At 30.6% G+C, this 16,916-nt stretch overlaps 3 protein-coding genes and 1 long non-coding RNA gene across 7 annotated transcripts; 2 read left to right on the top strand and 2 right to left on the bottom strand.

Annotated features, from left to right (window-relative positions):
* Positions 1–4,272: 4,272 nt before the first annotated feature.
* Positions 4,273–4,977, bottom strand: LOC147945350 (uncharacterized). The gene is made up of 2 exons (XR_015596340.1): positions 4,727–4,977; positions 4,273–4,623 (listed from the first exon to the last, which is right to left on the bottom strand). It is a non-coding gene; the product is annotated as an uncharacterized LOC147945350 (long non-coding RNA).
* A 1,804-nt stretch (positions 4,978–6,781) lies between these two features.
* On the top strand, positions 6,782–8,929 carry LOC104779803 (trihelix transcription factor GT-4). 4 transcript variants are annotated; one of them, XM_087509879.1, is made up of 5 exons: positions 6,782–7,468; positions 7,754–7,792; positions 8,030–8,161; positions 8,246–8,470; positions 8,552–8,929. In XM_087509879.1, the coding sequence occupies exons 1-5, from the start codon at positions 6,931–6,933 to the stop codon at positions 8,770–8,772; spliced, it is 1,155 nt and encodes a 384-aa protein (XP_087366005.1). In that variant the 5' UTR covers positions 6,782–6,930; the 3' UTR covers positions 8,773–8,929. The 4 variants fall into 4 exon arrangements, 3 of the variants coding, with proteins under 3 accessions (XP_087366005.1, XP_087366004.1, XP_087366006.1); XM_087509878.1 differs by having other exon boundaries at positions 8,246–8,929; XM_087509880.1 differs by lacking the exon at positions 6,782–7,468 and having other exon boundaries at positions 7,766–7,903.
* A 20-nt stretch (positions 8,930–8,949) lies between these two features.
* LOC104779802 (mitotic spindle checkpoint protein MAD2) lies at positions 8,950–10,650 on the bottom strand. Its single transcript, XM_010504185.3, has 7 exons — positions 10,444–10,650; positions 10,329–10,344; positions 10,070–10,200; positions 9,777–9,897; positions 9,593–9,696; positions 9,379–9,500; positions 8,950–9,279 (listed from the first exon to the last, which is right to left on the bottom strand). The coding sequence occupies exons 1-7, from the start codon at positions 10,517–10,519 to the stop codon at positions 9,220–9,222; spliced, it is 630 nt and encodes a 209-aa protein (XP_010502487.1). The 5' UTR covers positions 10,520–10,650; the 3' UTR covers positions 8,950–9,219.
* Positions 10,651–12,253: 1,603 nt separating this feature from the next.
* On the top strand, positions 12,254–14,823 carry LOC104779800 (putative pentatricopeptide repeat-containing protein At3g25970). The gene is made up of 2 exons (XM_010504184.2): positions 12,254–12,391; positions 12,488–14,823. The coding sequence occupies exon 2, from the start codon at positions 12,500–12,502 to the stop codon at positions 14,618–14,620; it is 2,121 nt and encodes a 706-aa protein (XP_010502486.1). The 5' UTR covers positions 12,254–12,391; positions 12,488–12,499; the 3' UTR covers positions 14,621–14,823.
* The last annotated feature ends 2,093 nt before the right edge of the window (positions 14,824–16,916 follow it).

The following is a 16,916-nucleotide window of genomic DNA, read 5'->3' as shown; positions in this document are numbered from 1 at the left end:
GTTGTATTGGAGACACTTAATTGAAATTAGATAGGGTATAACTGTATTTCCAAAAAGTCATAACAAAACTCAATAGGGTACTAAGATCCGCATGTTTATTTAAATGGATCGGATCTTTAACCACATTTGTTTCATAGGTGATGGGGTCAAAAGGTAAACAAATTATCATAATCCATTTGTCTCATTAATTGATTTGTGAGTCATAAATGCTAAATTAAACTCTATTAATTCAAACAAGTATCTAAATACGTTTAACTAAAAATTAGTCATATCTTCAAGACTTCAATAATCAATATTTTATTCATAATGGTAATATATATATTGCCTATAACATAAGTATATAATACTAGCAGGTATTTATTTTTTGAACAAACACCAGCGGGTTAAGCTGTATTAATTGGTACATTAGAAAATGCTAACATTTTATTTTTAATTTAGATTATTAACAACACAAAATAATATATAAAATACATTTTATATGTTCGTAAATTGAATATATTTTTGATAAAAAACAAATTTGACCCGGACTATAATACTACATCCCCTATTATTAATTTGGAACAATTTTTTTAGTATTTACATAATTATACCATTTTCCATTTAAATAAATATCAAAATTTAAAGTTATTATTTGTAATATAATCATATTTAAATTAGTATAAAAAAACATACTTTCATTCTAAAAGAAATTAGTATCTATAATTTAAATATTTCTAGATACTTTCAACTTGCTAAAAATTTTAAAATTCATGTGGATTATGTTATGGAGCGGGTTAGAGTTTACATAAATATCATTACATAATTTTTTATGTGATTGTCCACCAAAATACACAAAATAATTTAGTCTGATATCAATCGAGTTAATAAGAGATATTACGCTAATTCTGACCGGTACTAAACACAAAAATTACAATCCATCTAAAATTATATAATCTAAATATCAATCAAAACATATTAAAACAAACATACAAATATATATAATAACATACATTTTTTATAACATAATTAAAAAATTAACGCGGGATAAAATCTAGTTTAACTCAATAAACAAACCGTGAGATTCTACACCAGCCCCTTGACTCTTAAGTGTTTCTGGTTGAGAAACAAAGTGTTAATATCCTTCTGACATTTTTATTTTCTTCAACCTCGGAGAAAACATGTTTGTTTCAGATAACAATCCTTCACGGGATATAAACATGATGATCAAACATGAGGACATTTTTAGAGAAAGAAACAAGAAAGTGGCATTGTATAAGAGTCCTACAACGCCATCATCTTCTGCTAAAGTTGATTCCTTTATGCAATTTACAGATAAAGGATACAGAATCTTTTGCTTGATTTTGAAGTCATAGAAATCTTGGTTCAGATTTAACCATTTCCCTCCAAACAGAGAATGAGAAGTGGAGTGATAGGAGAAAATATGGTCTCAAATACAAAAGTTATTTCAATTTCGTACAAACTTGAGGAAAAAGTGACATGCAGAAGCTGCGTGTATTTCGTAAAATAAAGATAAGCCACACGATACATGAAAACAACATAAAGGTCTGATAATATCACAGACAATGGAAAGTAGATGAAAATGATTTGTGGATAGATTCACCTGAAAACCAAAACAAAAAGTTGGAAACAATGTGTGACACAGATGAGATGATACTGTACGTCCGCGTGACTTCCACACTACTAGACCAACGTGGAAAGCAAAAACAGCAATTGAAGTGCTGGTAGCTGCTGCTCATTTTCCTTATTAGTGTTCAAATATTGTAAACCGGACATCGGGAATGTGTTCAACTTTGTAGTAATCTTCCCCACCTGGTACCAGTTTCTTCATCCAGTCCTTCTTTGTTCCTTTTATACCCAGCTCCTTCAAGGAAGCTATGTACTTGATCCCATCCGGAAGCTACTTCAAATTTTGGCAAGGTACAAAATAGCTTGCCAAAACGACTCTCCAAACGACACAACTGCTTCAGCCATAACTACTCATCTACTCCCCCACACCTATTACAAAATAGCAACACGAAGGGTAAAGATTCTTCGACATAAAATCATCTTATATAACATGGAGAAGGTTTTTTTTTACTACGCATTGCAATATTTGGAATTCTCTTTAACGATTCTGTCCTCATTTATTGTCACTTAGTTTAAAAAAAAAAAAAAATTAATCCATAAGTTTTACAAAATTAAGTTAACATTAATTCCCAAAAAAAACTAATTTTTATACATTTGACATGTATTTTTAAAGCTGATTTCATATCTAATTAAGTTCTTTTACCAAAAATATTATTCATTTATTTATCTCATAATTGATATAAAAAATTCTACATAATTTTTCTATATTTTATTTGATTTGTCTTTCATTATATAAAGTTACAAAAGTATTTGATTATTTTATAATTAAATTTACTATTACATAATTGATACATCTATTTAAAAACATTTTAAAAAATTTGTAATTTTTAAAAACATTAATTATTACACATTAAAAAATCATAGAACCTTTCCTTTCATTAATTGAGTAGACAATTGAAATAGTCAGCTCCACCAAAATCCTTTTAATTTAAGAAATTAAGAACATATTAATTATGAAATAATATCATGCACTAAACTCTTAGTAACTTAATCTCATTTTTATAAATAGTAAATTTTCCTTTCATTACAATACACACATCTCCTCGTAAATGTAGAATTTTTTTTGATGGTATAGTTAGTCAATTGAATCAGTTAGTTGTATAGTGAAGCTTATATAATAGTAGATTAGGCCCGCGTATTAACGCAAATATAAGAAAAAAATGTGAAGTTTTAAGTTGTATTCAAAATATTAATTTTGTTTTATTTAATTTTTAAAAAACCGGAGTTAGAGTTCACACACTCCATCTTGCAATACAATTTATTTGTATATTACATGATAATAAAATTAATTTTTAATTCTATGCACTCAATCCCAATGAGTAACATTTATAATTTTCATAAAAAAAAAAATGTGCATTGATCAAATTTATATCTTACTTAATATTTTTAATAAGCTAAAAATTAATAAAACATAACTCTCAAAGAAAAACTGAAAACTAATTTTATCTCATATTTGAAAAAGTAAAAATAGTTTAAATATATTTGTTTCTTATTTTGTAATCTCATATGTAATAGTTTTACTACTTGTCCAACTAATTTTAAATAACACTATACTGACATTATCATAAATTAATCAAAAATTCAAAGACCTTATTATGAGAAAAATATTTGTTTATGTAAAGGTGAGTATCTACGATCCTTTTTCATTTAGGATTAATAATTGACACTATAATTTATTTAATTATGGTATTATAGTAATTAATTGTATAATTTTCTTAACTCTTTTTATTATAGAGTTAGTAATTTAAAATTAGAATTAGTATTATTTTTTATACACATATATGAACTGTTTTTTATAATAATTAAATTGTTTAAATTTTTAATTTCTCATAATTTACAAGTATGTTAAAACAAAGTTTTTGTAACATGACAAAATCTTCAATTGTTAAAATTGACACATGTCGCGTTCACATGAGTTATTAACTTTGAAAACCAAGATTTATATAATAAGATAATATTGAATACACTATCAAATCATTCACCGATTGAAAAACTTAATAAAATTACATTAGTTTCTTATTTTGATTATCTTATTTTTCTTATATCATGTTAATCACTAAATTTAACACATTAAACCTTTTTATACTTTAATCACTTTTCTGTATAAATTTCTTTTTACTATATGATTATAATGAATAATTATTGCAATTAAATTGCAAATATTTTCCTTATTATTTGCACATATTTTTCTATTAAAATTTGTAATTTAATAGATAACTTTCCTATTAGAATTAGTTGTATAATACATTAATTTTGGTTTTATATACTATTTAAAAATATTAACTGTAATCCTATTATTTTTAGGATTTTTTTATTTTCCTATAATTATTAAATATAAATTTTCTTTTTACATATGTCAAAATATTATCGATATACTTGACATATCTCACAATTATATGAATTACTAATTTTGAAAACTAAGGTTTATATATAATGAGATGAGAAGGTTTTTTCTAACTTTTACTAGCATTGCAACATTTGGAATTCTCTCTTGGCGACACATGTCCTCATTTATTTTCACTTAGTTTTTTTTTTCTTTTTATTTAATCCATAAGTTTTACAAAATTACGTTAATATTATTTCCAAAAAAAACTAATGTTTATCCATTTGACTTGTATTTTTAAATCTTCTTTCATATCTAAGTTCTTTTAACAAAAATATTATTCATTTATTATAGCATAATTGATATAAAAAATTCTACACAATTTTTCTATATTGTATTTGATTTGTCTATATTGTATTTGATTTGTCTTTCATTATATAAAGTTACAAAAGTATCTGACTATTTTATAATAAATATTTTATTATAAAATATCAGGTCAAAAACATCATGAAAGTTTTCTATTGGACGTAAATCACGACACTTTCTCCGAATGTTGCTTTTACGCTTGTTACATGCTCCAAAGGGATGTGAACCCAGAGAAATAACATAAAACATCAAACAACTTAATGCAAACATGTCGACTACAATGGCTTCCTCTTCCTCGTTTGCTTTCACTTTTTAGAAAGGCGTTTTAAAATATTGTAAATATATGACAAAAAATATTATAACTATACCTTATATTCATCTAGTTAATCAAATAAATATAAGAAAACTAACCTCTGGTTTCTCGATTCAAGAAGAGTCTTTTTACTCTTAGCAATGCCTATGTCATCTATTTTTGCAATTAGCATCTTCCCATGAGACAAAAACAGAATAATCATGTAACATAAGTGTGTAGATCTTGTACATTTATTTTTCTGTATTAATCTCCCTCAAAGCCTCAAACTCAAAATTAATTTGTCTCCCTTTTTAATTAGATAATTATAATATATAAATTAGATATTTAACATCATTTGAGTATCTTTTGCATTAAGTAACTTTAAAATATTAACATTTAAGTATTTAACTGTAATAAAAAATTTCCAAATTAATATGATATTTTTAAAATAAATTTGTTGTTCTTAATAATTACTTTGGAATGAATTAAGTGAAAAAATAAGACACGCAGATTAGCGGATTTTCCTAGTTTACTATACATATCACGGACGTCTTACAAGTGGGATATTAAACTTCATATTAAACTTCTTTAAAATTAGTAAATTAACTTATCGTAAATGTAAACCAAAAGATATATTTGTTAAAACAAGTTTAAGATCGTGGAATCAATCTATATGTCTCATAGCATACAATTCACCTCTGAATTCTCAATCAGCAAATCTTGTCTTTGGAAGAAGAGATATGAACATTATCATATGAGATTTCTTTTTTCTTTGTTAGTCAACCAAACAAAAGTGATTTAAGTATTTAGGTGGTGACTGGTTCTCCCGCTACCTCCCGCAAACGCTGCGTTTGCGGGTGGTAGCGGTTGCTAGCGATTGGAACCAATCACACAAATCGCTCCCAGTCGCTCCAAATTGCTTCCAATCGCTTCAAACCACTGAATTTCAAAAGCTGTCTCCCGCAAGCGTTTGCGGTTGCGGGCGATTGCGATTGAATTTTTTTTTTTTTTTGTAAAAAAACTTAAAAGAAATCAATGATAATGAATTTTTTTTTGTTATATCTTCAATCTATCCATTTTACTCATTAAGGATAGGAAAAAATAAAATACGAATATGATTGCAGAGATTATAAAATAAACAATTAGAATTAAATAATATTCCAATTAACAATAACCCAAAAAACTTGATGTAAATTTAATGGCACATCGTACATAAGTTCAAAAAAATCTAAATAAATATAATATTTTATCAGAAATTTAAGAAAATAAGATTATTTGTAAAAAATATTAAAACAAATCACCAGTGACTCATCTCAACTCTCACATGACTATTCCTACCGATGAAACTACTGAGCCAAGATCTAAGAGAAAAGAGAAAAGATCTACGATCTAAAGCATATGTTTTGTCATTTATCAAATTATTTGATTAAATTTTTAGTGAAAAGCCAAATGGATAAAGGAATAAGTATTTCAATATGAAATTTATTTGTTTTTTGAATAATTATTTTAGTATCTTTTTAATAAATTTTAATTATAAATCAAGTTTAATAAAAAATGGGTGTTTTAAAAATTTATATATTATATATCACATGTATTATGTTTCAACCGCTATTGCACCCGCTGATCAACCAGTCGTAAACCTCCCGCAAACACACCAATTTTAAACCGCTAAACCAGTCGTTCAAAACGCTTAATAACGCTTGAAACCGCAATCGCCCGCTTCCGCAATCTCCCGCAACCGCAACCGCAGCGTTTTAACCCAGTCAGGCCCTTAATAAGACTCTTGGAAATAAGTGTTTTTACAATAACTTTTTGTTTAGCACTATTTAAGCATAGTTAGAATGCAGTCTAGACTATTCAGTCTTATTTTCTGATCTATTTCTTATAAGATTAGCTAATGGATAGTCAAAGTCTTGAAATGAAACTAGGATATCTTTCAATGGAGTTAATGGGTGCATCAGACTTTTGCCTAGTGAATACATCACTATGCATAGACTTGTACCATTGTTTTTCTTATTGCTTATTATCATAACGCTTTGCTTTGGTTTTAGAGTTCTATTTGGCATTTCAAAAGGTTGGTAATGTAACTTTGGGTTGTTCTTGATCCATAGTGTTGATGTGTCTGTTGTATTCAATCCAGTAAATAAATTAGTGAGATCATATGCAAATTATGCAAAACTAAGATAAGCTTTTGATTCGAGTTAAGGTTTGTCCACGCGCTTATTGAATCCACGCGTCTATAGTTGAAAATAAAATAAAATTTAAAGTATTAATCTTTGACATCTTCTTGTCTTCTTCTTCTTCATCCTCGGAGAAGAAAAACATGTATGTTTCCGATAACAATCCTTCACGGGACATAAACATGATGATCGATGTCACTACCTCAAACGGAGATCTACCCACACAGCAACAACACCACCACCACCAGATAATCCTCGGAGACAGCAGTGGAGGAGAGGATCACGAGATCAAAACACCAAAGAAACGAGCAGAGACATGGGTACAAGACGAGACTCTCAGCTTAATCTCGCTACGGGGAGAAATGGACAACCTTTTCAACACATCCAAATCTAACAAACACCTCTGGGAACAGATTTCGAGCAAGATGAGGGAGCAAGGGTTTGATCGATCGCCAACTATGTGTACGGACAAGTGGAGGAACATTTTGAAAGAGTTTAAGAAAGCTAAGCATCAAGATGATAAAGCAACGAGTGGAGGAGCAGCGAAGATGTGCTACTACAAAGAGATTGATGATATTTTCGGAGAAAGAAACAAGAAAGTGGCATTGTATAAGAGTCCTGCTACTCCTCCACCATCTTCTTCTGCTAAAGTTGATTCCTTTATGCAATTTACAGATAAAGGTACAATCTTTTTTGCTTGATTTTGTGGTTTTTTGGTTTTGCTGGAGGTTTGGATAAAATTTTGTTAATGGGTTTTGGTTTAGATTTGGATTGAGAAGAAAAAAGACTAAGTCTTTAGGTTTTAGTTTTGTTCCACTTTTAGTGCTAAACCTAGTTAAGAGGATGTTGACCATTAATGGATTAACATAAAGTTGTAGATTTGGTTGTAATTATATTGACGTTGTATACTAAATTTGGGTTTTTTTCTTTCTTTCTGAATTGATGTTTATCTTTATCTTCTTGTAGGTTTTGAAGATACTGGTATTTCATTTACATCTGTTGAAGGTACTGATTTCAGATTTCTCTAATCTTAAAGTATTCATAGGATGGTGTTGAAATCATTCTTGATTAGGTGAAGTACTTTGAGAGAAATGGTTGTATCAGTCCTATCTATTGGTAAACAATTGCACAACTTATAAAGTGAACTCATACGGAATTGTAGAATTTTTAGTGATGATGTGAAGCCGATTTTGGCTTGTGGAAGTTGTTTGGTCTTTGATATGAGTTGTTATCTGTGTGCAGCTAATGGCAGGCCAACGCTAAATCTTGAAACGCAGCTTGATCATGATGGTCTTCCTCTGGCCATTGCTTCTGCTGATCCCGTCACAGCAAATGGAGTTCCTCCTTGGAATTGGAGAGATGCCTCTGGAAACGGTAAGTAAACCAGACAAAGCTAACTTAAAGCATCTCCAATTTGCAAGAGTTTGTTTTCGTCATCAAGTTTTATGTTTGAAGCAGGTGGTGATGGTCATCCGTTTGTTGGGAGGATCATAACAGTGAAATTTGGAGAGTATACAAGAAGAGTTGGGATTGATGGTACTGCTGAAGCAATCAAGGAAGCTATCAGATCTGCGTTTAGATTAAGAACAAGACGAGCTTTCTGGCTAGAAGATGAAGAACAGGTTGTTCGCTCTCTTGACCGAGACATGCCTTTAGGGAACTATACACTCCATGTCGATGAAGGTAAATTCTCTTTCTCTGCTATTCATCGAATAGTAGTATCTCTCTGGTTAGAGGTTTCTCAAAATCCAAACTGTAATTCAGGGATAGCTGTTAGAGTGTGCCACTATGATGAATCTGATCCGTTACCAGTCCATCAAGAGGAGAAGATATTCTACACTGAAGAAGATTACAGAGATTTCTTGGCTCGACGAGGATGGACATGTCTGAGAGAGTTTGACGCGTTTCGGAACATAGACATGGTCCGAAACATTGACAATATGGATGATCTTCAACCCGGTGTCTTATATCGAGGAATGAGATGAGTGCTAAAAAGAATCTTATTTTAGTCATTGTAACATATTCTCTTTGTGCATTCCAATCTTTGTGAATCGGAGAAATTTGATTGGCCTTAGAGATCTTTCTTTGAAACAAAAACTTTGTTCTCGTTGTGAATAATAGATTTGATTGGCTTTTCAGAAATACCTTTTTGATCCAAGAACTATCAAGAACCATCAAGATTGATTTTGTTAAACAAAATGGTTCAATGCAAAGGAACAAGGACAATGAAAAAGCTGACAACTTTTGAACAAAACACAACACAGGTGTAGGATTCTCATACAATTCCAGAAAGAAGAGAAGAGAAAACGACATAGGTGTGAATAAAGGATTCACGTCACGGTGCCTTTAGAACATTGAGAACTCCCAGAGAGATAAACGCAAGCTTAACATACAAAGAGCCTTGCATATACGTGTATCCTGGCTTCTGTTAACTACTCTTCTTCATCCCATTCGTCATTCTTGTATGAGACGAGGGTGTCGACCTTGTGAATCTGCAAGAGAATGAAACCAATAAATACTCTTCAGAGATTTTGAAGTGAAACTCATCAGCAGCATAGAGACGTTTCATATATTCTTTAACTCATGTATACCTTGGTATCAAAACCGTGTAACTTAACCATCTGTGGGTTAGCAATAAGCTTGGGGTCGCTGTCGACCCAGGTGAATGGAACAGCAACATCCGTGTCCGTGTATGCCAATACATCAAACACGCCTAAACACAAACAATGAGAGACATATGCAATTAAAAGAAGAAGAAAAAAAAAAATACACCGAAATAAGTGTCAGAATGATTAAGGTACTTACAAGTTTCATCAAGACAAGGCAAGTAAGTAACGCTGGAAGCAACCTGTCTCATGATAGCTTGAATCTCCCTCATGATCTCCTTATCACTTTTCTCCCTCGGCACACTGAAGAAATATAAGTTGCATAAAAGATTAGATAACACACAAGTGAAAACAAGAACCAAAGATTAGAAAAACACACTAACCCTTTCTCAACAACTTCAGTATCAGTCTCAATACGAAAATTCCACCTCTCCAAGACTTCACCAGTGGCTTTGCTCATTATGACTAACACTACTCTTTGCAACTTCCCAGCTTCAAGCCATTCTTTTTTTTACACCACAAATTAACAAACTCAGTCTCAGACTCTCTCTCTCTCTCTCTCAAACAAAACTCAATCAAAAGAACAAAAAGAATCAGATCTCAAAAAGCTAATGTCTATTGTTCTGTTCTTAAGATTGATTAGTAAAACCAACAAAAAACCAAATTAGATGAGTACCGGAGATCTGAGAAGTGAGATTAGACATGAATGATTTGACGGATTCGTCTTCAATAAGCAACATCGGAAGTCCATATTTCTTCACTTTCACGAAGCTCTCTTCTGGATAAACCGCTCGATTGTACAGAATACTATTACACCCCAAATAACAAAAAAAAAAAAACAACAAAATCGAGTCAATTTCACTGGAAATTAAAAATCACAGAATCGGAGATTTATCCAGAACTGAATTTTGAAATTTCCGATTCCAAATTCTCACCTGTTCGCAGCGTAACCTGTATAGAAGAAGAAAGAAGAAGAAGAAGAAGAAGAAGAATAAGAAGAAGGATCAAATTACAACGAAATCGAAAATTGAAGAAAAAGAAGAAGCGTACAAAAGAATTCGCTGACGATGGCAGCAGATCCGTGGAGGGTGATGATGTCTTTAGCAGCCGCTGTTTTGGAAGCCATCAGGATGCGATTTTTGTTCTCTGTGAAGCAAAGTTTGAATTCGAGTGCGTCGCTTAGGTTTTTTCTTTGGGATGATTTTGAAAAGAAAGAAGAGTATTGATTGAGAGAAGATTATATAAATAAATATAAAAAAAAAAGAGAGAGAGAGAGAGGAAGAAAGGGGAAAGGGAATAATAATAAGAAGAGCGTAACGGCTAGTCTTCTTCTTCATCTTTGGAAGTGCGCTTACAACGGCTACTTGTTAATTAATTTAATTAATCGAATCCCACTCTATATATAAATGGTTTTTTTCTTTTTTTTTTAACGAAATTATTTTTTTTTTATTGAAAAATAGCTAAGAAAATGGCTTTAAATGTATTTTCGAATAACTTCATGTGTAATTTTCATAGATTAATATGGAATCATCGATTTTTTTTTTTTTGTATTGTTTTGATTTTATTGATTTTTCATGATTATTTTTGGAGAATAAAAATGAGAAATATGATTACGGAAAATAGAGACAAAAATGTTGTAGTATGATAGATGAAGCCAAAAATTTTTGGTAAAATGATGAAAAAAAATCTAGATTTGCCAAAAGACCAAATGAGTGTAAAGGACAAAAAATATATCTGATCGAAAATGTCATTTTACATATAACTCAAACTTTGAAAATTTAATACTACTATATACTAAAGTATCCTATATAAATTGATCAGTTATATTATTGATACATTGAATTAACAAATTAGGTTTTATCCCGTGGTACACCACAAGTCTATTATTTTGTTGATATATACTGTTAACGGTTGTAGGTAGAGTTTTATAGAAACTCTTGATTCGCAAGTTGAGAATATACATTTTACGATTTTTATGATTTAGGAATGAATGATCTGGCATATTCTTATTATGATTCTCAATTGATATTATTGGATTAATAGTGTACATTTAAAGCTAATAAGATCTTACCAAATATGTAATCGTTTATTAAACGCAAATTAGATATTTCCTAAGATGTATTCATCTTGAATTAGTTGTTATATTATAGGGATGTGATTACATAATTTGGGTTATCAATTTTTTTTGTCAAACTCGGCCCTAAAAATTCGGCATGCAAATTAGATCTTTCCTAAGATACAATGGACTTTAATTGACATTAATTGGATGTAAATAAGTACGTTATGGATTAAAAACCGGCCCATAATATTCGACAATCTTAAGGAGCATCCGGATAATTGAATCGGTTATAATTTTAGTTAAAAACTCGACCCGAAGTTGGCAAAAAGTGATGGCACCCTATTGTACTCCAAAAATGTAATCCGAACTCTATATGTGGATAATCTTGTTTGGTTACCAATATCCTAAGACAATTTTTAATATATATCCTTTTATAATAATTCAAATCACATTATATGCTAAAAAAAATCTAAAATTTTATTAACTTTATGTATTAATTAGTAATTAAAATAATTAAATATAAGATTAAATAAAAATGAAAGGAGAATTATATTTTAATCTAACATATTGATTTAAATTAGATAGATATATTTTAGAAAATTAATATTATCAAATAAAGAAATGATTGTGTTTAGTTGTAAGAATTATAGAGAATTTAGTTGAGTCTTATTTGGATACAAAAATAAAGAGAGGATGAAAAATGTATAACATAATTAGCCTAATTGATACCATTAACTAGAAAGTATATATTCCTCAATATATAAAACGCTTATAAAAATTTTAAATTTAGTTGACCGAATAAAAAAAATTTGGTGGTGAGTTGACCGAATAAATAATAAATGCTGTAGACAAATAATCCTATCTGGTGTTGAGAGGTTCCTTTTGAATTAGTTTCTTCCCGACTCTGCTACACTGAGCTGTTCTATATAGTAATTTAAGGTAAATCACATAAACCCTAATTATTACAGAAGCTATAATAAATCTACCGATATGCTAAGTTTATTCACATAAAAACCCCTTAAATCATTTTGACAGGGAAACAGATGAATGAAAGCGTTGTTAGCCTCTCTACTAGAGAGCTCTTTCAACTCCTTCCTAAAGCTTTCCGCCACTCATTGTTACGCCATCAAATGTGGTTACGTCTCCGATGTTTACGTCTCCAACAGAGTTTTGGGTTCCTGTATGAAATTTGGCTTCTTGGGTTATGCCCATAAGCTGTTCGATGTAATGCCTCATAGAGACTCCGTGTCTTGGAACACGATGATTTCTGGGTACACGAGCTTTGGCAGATTGGAGGATGCGTGGTGTTTGTTTAAATGTATGAGAAGATCTGAGTGTACTGTTGATGGGTATAGCTTTAGTAGACTGTTGAAAGGAATTGCTTTTGCGAAAAGGCTTGATCTTGGAGAGCAAGTGCATTCTTTGATTGTAAAGGGAGGTGGTTATGAGTGTAATGTGTTTGTTGGAAGTGCGCTTGTTGATATGTACGCGAAATGTGAAAGAGTTGAAGATGCTTTTGAGGCTTTTATGGAGATTTCTGAGCCTAACTCTGTTTCTTGGAATGCTCTGATTGCTGGGTTTGTGCAGGTTCGAGATATCGAGACTGCTTTTTGGTTGTTGGGTTCTATGGAGATGAAAGCTGCTATGACTATGGACGATGGTACTTTTGCTCCACTTCTTACTTTGCTTGATGATCCTATGTTTTATAACTTGTTAAAGCAAGTTCATGCTAAGGTTTTGAAACTTGGGCTTGAACACGAGATTACTATATGCAATGCGATGATCAGCTCTTATGCAGATTGTGGTTCAGTATCAGACGCGAAGAGAGTTTTTGATGGCTTGGGTGGCATAAAAGACTTGATTTCTTGGAATTCGATGCTCACAGGTTTCTCTAAACATGAGCTAAAGGAATCTGCTTTTGAACTGTTTATTGAAATGCAAAGAACTTTGATAGAAGCTGACATTTATACTTACACGGGCATATTAAGTGCTTGCTCTGGAGAAGAACATCAGATTTTCGGAAAGTCCTTGCATGGTTTGGTGATAAAGAAGGGACTGGAACAAGTAACATCTGTCTCAAATGCATTGGTCTCTATGTATATTCAGCTTCCTACAGGCGCCATGAAAGATGCTCTGTCTCTGTTTGAATCCTTGAAATCTAAGGATCTTGTCTCTTGGAATTCAATTATGACAGGGTTCTCCCAAAAGGGTCTCAGTGAGGATGCGGTGAAGTTCTTTAGCTACTTAAGGTCTTCAAAGATAGAAGTGGACGATTACGCTTTCTCTGCTGTTCTTAGATCATGCTCAGACCTTGCAACACTCCAATTAGGTCAGCAGATTCACGCACTCGCCACTAAATCAAGCTTCGAGTTGAACGAGTTTGTAACCAGTTCTCTGATCTTGATGTACTCGAAATGTGGAGTAATCAAGAACGCGCGAAAGTGCTTCGACCAGGTTTCCTCCAAAGACAGTACAATAGCTTGGAACACAATGGTGCTAGGATACGCTCAACACGGTTCAGGTCAAGTCTCTCTTGAACTCTTCTCCCAAATGTGTAACCAAAACGTGAAACTAGACCATGTAACCTTCACAGCAGTTCTAACAGCTTGTAGCCACTCCGGTTTAATACAAGAGGGACTCGAGCTGCTCAACTCGATGGAAACGCATTACAGAATCCAACCTCGAATGGAACATTACGCAGCTGCGGTTGATCTCTTAGGCAGAGCAGGGCTCGTGAACAAAGCGAAAGAGTTAATCGAATCAATGCCATTGAACCCTGATCCAATGGTGTTGAAAACTTTCCTAGGAGCTTGCAGGGCTTGTGGGGAGATAGAAATGGCTACTCAAGTGGCTAAACATTTGCTAGAGATCGAACCAGAAGATCATTTTACATATGTTTCGTTGTCTCATATGTATAGTGATCTCAAGAAATGGGAAGAGAAAGCGAATGTGAAGAAGATGATGAAGGAGAGAGGTGTTAAGAAAGTTCCAGGTTGGAGCTGGATTGAGATTAGAAATCAAGTTTATGCCTTCAATGCCGAAGACCGATCAAATCCTCTGTGTCAAGAGATTTATTTAATGATTGAAGATATGGCTCAGGAAATGCAGTGGCTTGATTCTAATAATTGGTTTGATCAAGCATCACTTCTTGGTATAATTCACCTTTAGTTGAATAGTTAATAGCATTAAGTCACCTTTTATGAGTGAATATGCTATAATTTATATCCTATTTACTCCCAGCATTTTGCATCGCAATTGTTAGGGCCTGAATTTTACTCTTTAGGGGGTTGTGTGTGCATTCACCTTCTGCTTGTCCAGGGCCAGCATAGAACCCTTCACCATCACGGAAAATACAACATGCTTTTGCCTTAGTTGTGTGATTCATGAATGTTCCATCGTCGTTGCATTTTATCAACCCATGATCGATCTGGTCAAATCCAGTGTGAGCTATAGCCTTCGTAATTGAAAATAGTTTCTAGACATAACTGAAAATAACTCTTTAATTAAGGTCCAGCTGTTACTTTTATTGTAGAGATTTTGACTTTAAAATTTAATTTTAGATGTAGAAAATTTGGTTGTAGATGCTTTTGACTGTACAACCATTTTTTAGTCAATCAGACTTTTTTAATCAGACTTTTTGACTTTTATTTTTTTTTAAGTTTTGGAAGTCACTTTTTTTTTCTTGTTTTCTCCTTTTTTTTTTAAGTCTCAAAACTCATGCTTTAAAACTAAAACAATTTTTAAAGTATTTTTTTTTCTTCCTTTTATATTTAAAAGCTCTCCAAAAGTATATATAAATATTATATATATTTTATTTTTATAAATTAATTATTCTCATTTTTTTCTCTTTGTTTTAAGATCCATTTCAATAATAATTTTTATTTTTTTCATCATTATCATTAATAATGGTGTAAAAGATTATGAAATTCATTATTAGAAAAAAGGAATAATTCAAAACAATGCATTAATAAGTGTTTAATGGATTTTTGACTGCTAGTATAACTACTCAATTAAGAAAAACATTCAAGACATTTGTAATTTTAGATATTGAGATATTTGTAATTTTATTTTCTTTATCTATTTAAAAATTATTATTTTCATTTGAAATTTAATTAATCAAAATTCTTTTATTTTGGAATTTAATCAATCAAAATTAGTTGTTGTGAAAGTAAACATTTGTTAATATGTATAATAGTTTGTAGTTAGTATAAAATGATTTAAATTTTATTCACCAAATTGAAATTAGTTAGTTTTGTCTATGAGTATGATGGAGCGGGTTAGTGTTGGTTTTTTTAACTCCTTTCATATAAAATTAAGTTTTAAAATATTTTGTTTGTGTTTTTAGACCAACCCGCAAAAATATATAAGTGTACTAATATTAACCTAATTCCCATCACATAATTATGATTATTTTTAATCTAGGTTTGGACTCGTGGATAAAAAAAAATAGTTAGTTTTGTATCTGAGTATGATGGAGCGGGTTAGTGTTGGTTTTTAACTCCTTTCATATAAAATTAAGTTTTAAAATATTTTGTTTGTGTTTTTAAACCAACCCGTAAAAATATATAAGTGTACTAATATTAACCTAATTCCCATCACATTCTTATGATTATTTTTAGTTTAGGTTTGGACCCGTGGATAAATAAATTTTTCATAAATTATTGTTGATTTTTTAGTATTGTGCATATGTTAAATTGTTAATATCAGTATTTAAACAGATTTAGTTTTATTATCACAAATTTAATAATATTATTGATATTACTCATATGACTAAATTTGATGTATTCATTAATTAAATTGTGCAACAGGATATATATCTATATATATATATATATTTGTATTTGACATCATAACTCTATAAATGACACATCTTTTTTTGTCAAAAAACATGTATCATTTTGTGGAGGTTAAAACAAAATATATATATATATATATATATAATATAATAAAATCATACATTGTTAGTTTATTTTTATATTTTTTCTACCCATTTTGACATCAATTGCTCTATCCATTTTAACATAGAAAACATTAAACAATTTATGTATAATGAAAAACATGTATAATGTCAAACCAATTATGGAAAATCGAAATTGAATAAGGTAAGATACTATAGAATCTTTTTTCATTAAAACATTTTAAAACTTGTAATTAAAAAGGAAAATAGAAATTGATGTTGTTCAGATATTTAGGAAAATATATATTTCCATACTCGATTTTCCTAATTTGATTTTAAATTTTTTTTTTTATTAAATGTTTTAATTATAATGGTATTGTCTGTAAATAAGTCTGAACTCCAAACCTTCTTATTAAAAATGCTGTGAAAATAATAATATAAATTATAAGATGTTTTTGTCAACGTATTTTTATTTTCTGAGTCAACTCCCATTTAATAATTACCAAATGAGCAAGTCATCGACCAGTATAATCCCATGTGGCGTGAACATTTCTAAATTGTATTCAC

Source organism: Camelina sativa, chromosome 4 (assembly GCF_030686135.1).
Source record: "Camelina sativa cultivar CO46 ecotype springtype chromosome 4, ASM3068613v1".
Lineage (NCBI taxonomy): Eukaryota > Viridiplantae > Streptophyta > Magnoliopsida > Brassicales > Brassicaceae > Camelina > Camelina sativa.
Note: the sequence above shows the minus strand (reverse complement) of the source record. Positions and strands in the feature narration are given on the sequence as shown.

Excerpts from the sequence above, each read along its gene's own strand:
- LOC104779800 (XM_010504184.2), top strand. The coding sequence starts at position 12,500 with ATGAAAGCGTTGTTAGCCTCTCTACTAGAGAGCTCTTTCAACTCCTTC.
- LOC104779803 (XM_087509878.1), top strand. The coding sequence starts at position 6,931 with ATGTATGTTTCCGATAACAATCCTTCACGGGACATAAACATGATGATC. Across the intron at positions 7,793-8,029 it reads TTCATTTACATCTGTTGAAG|CTAATGGCAGGCCAACGCTA; the intron begins GTACTGATTTCA and ends ATCTGTGTGCAG. Across the intron at positions 8,162-8,245 it reads GAGAGATGCCTCTGGAAACG|GTGGTGATGGTCATCCGTTT; the intron begins GTAAGTAAACCA and ends TGTTTGAAGCAG.
- LOC104779802 (XM_010504185.3), bottom strand. The coding sequence starts at position 10,519 with ATGGCTTCCAAAACAGCGGCTGCTAAAGACATCATCACCCTCCACGGA. Across the intron at positions 9,501-9,592 it reads GCCTTGTCTTGATGAAACTT|GCGTGTTTGATGTATTGGCA; the intron begins GTAAGTACCTTA and ends GTTTGTGTTTAG. Across the intron at positions 9,280-9,378 it reads TACACGGTTTTGATACCAAG|ATTCACAAGGTCGACACCCT; the intron begins GTATACATGAGT and ends ATTCTCTTGCAG.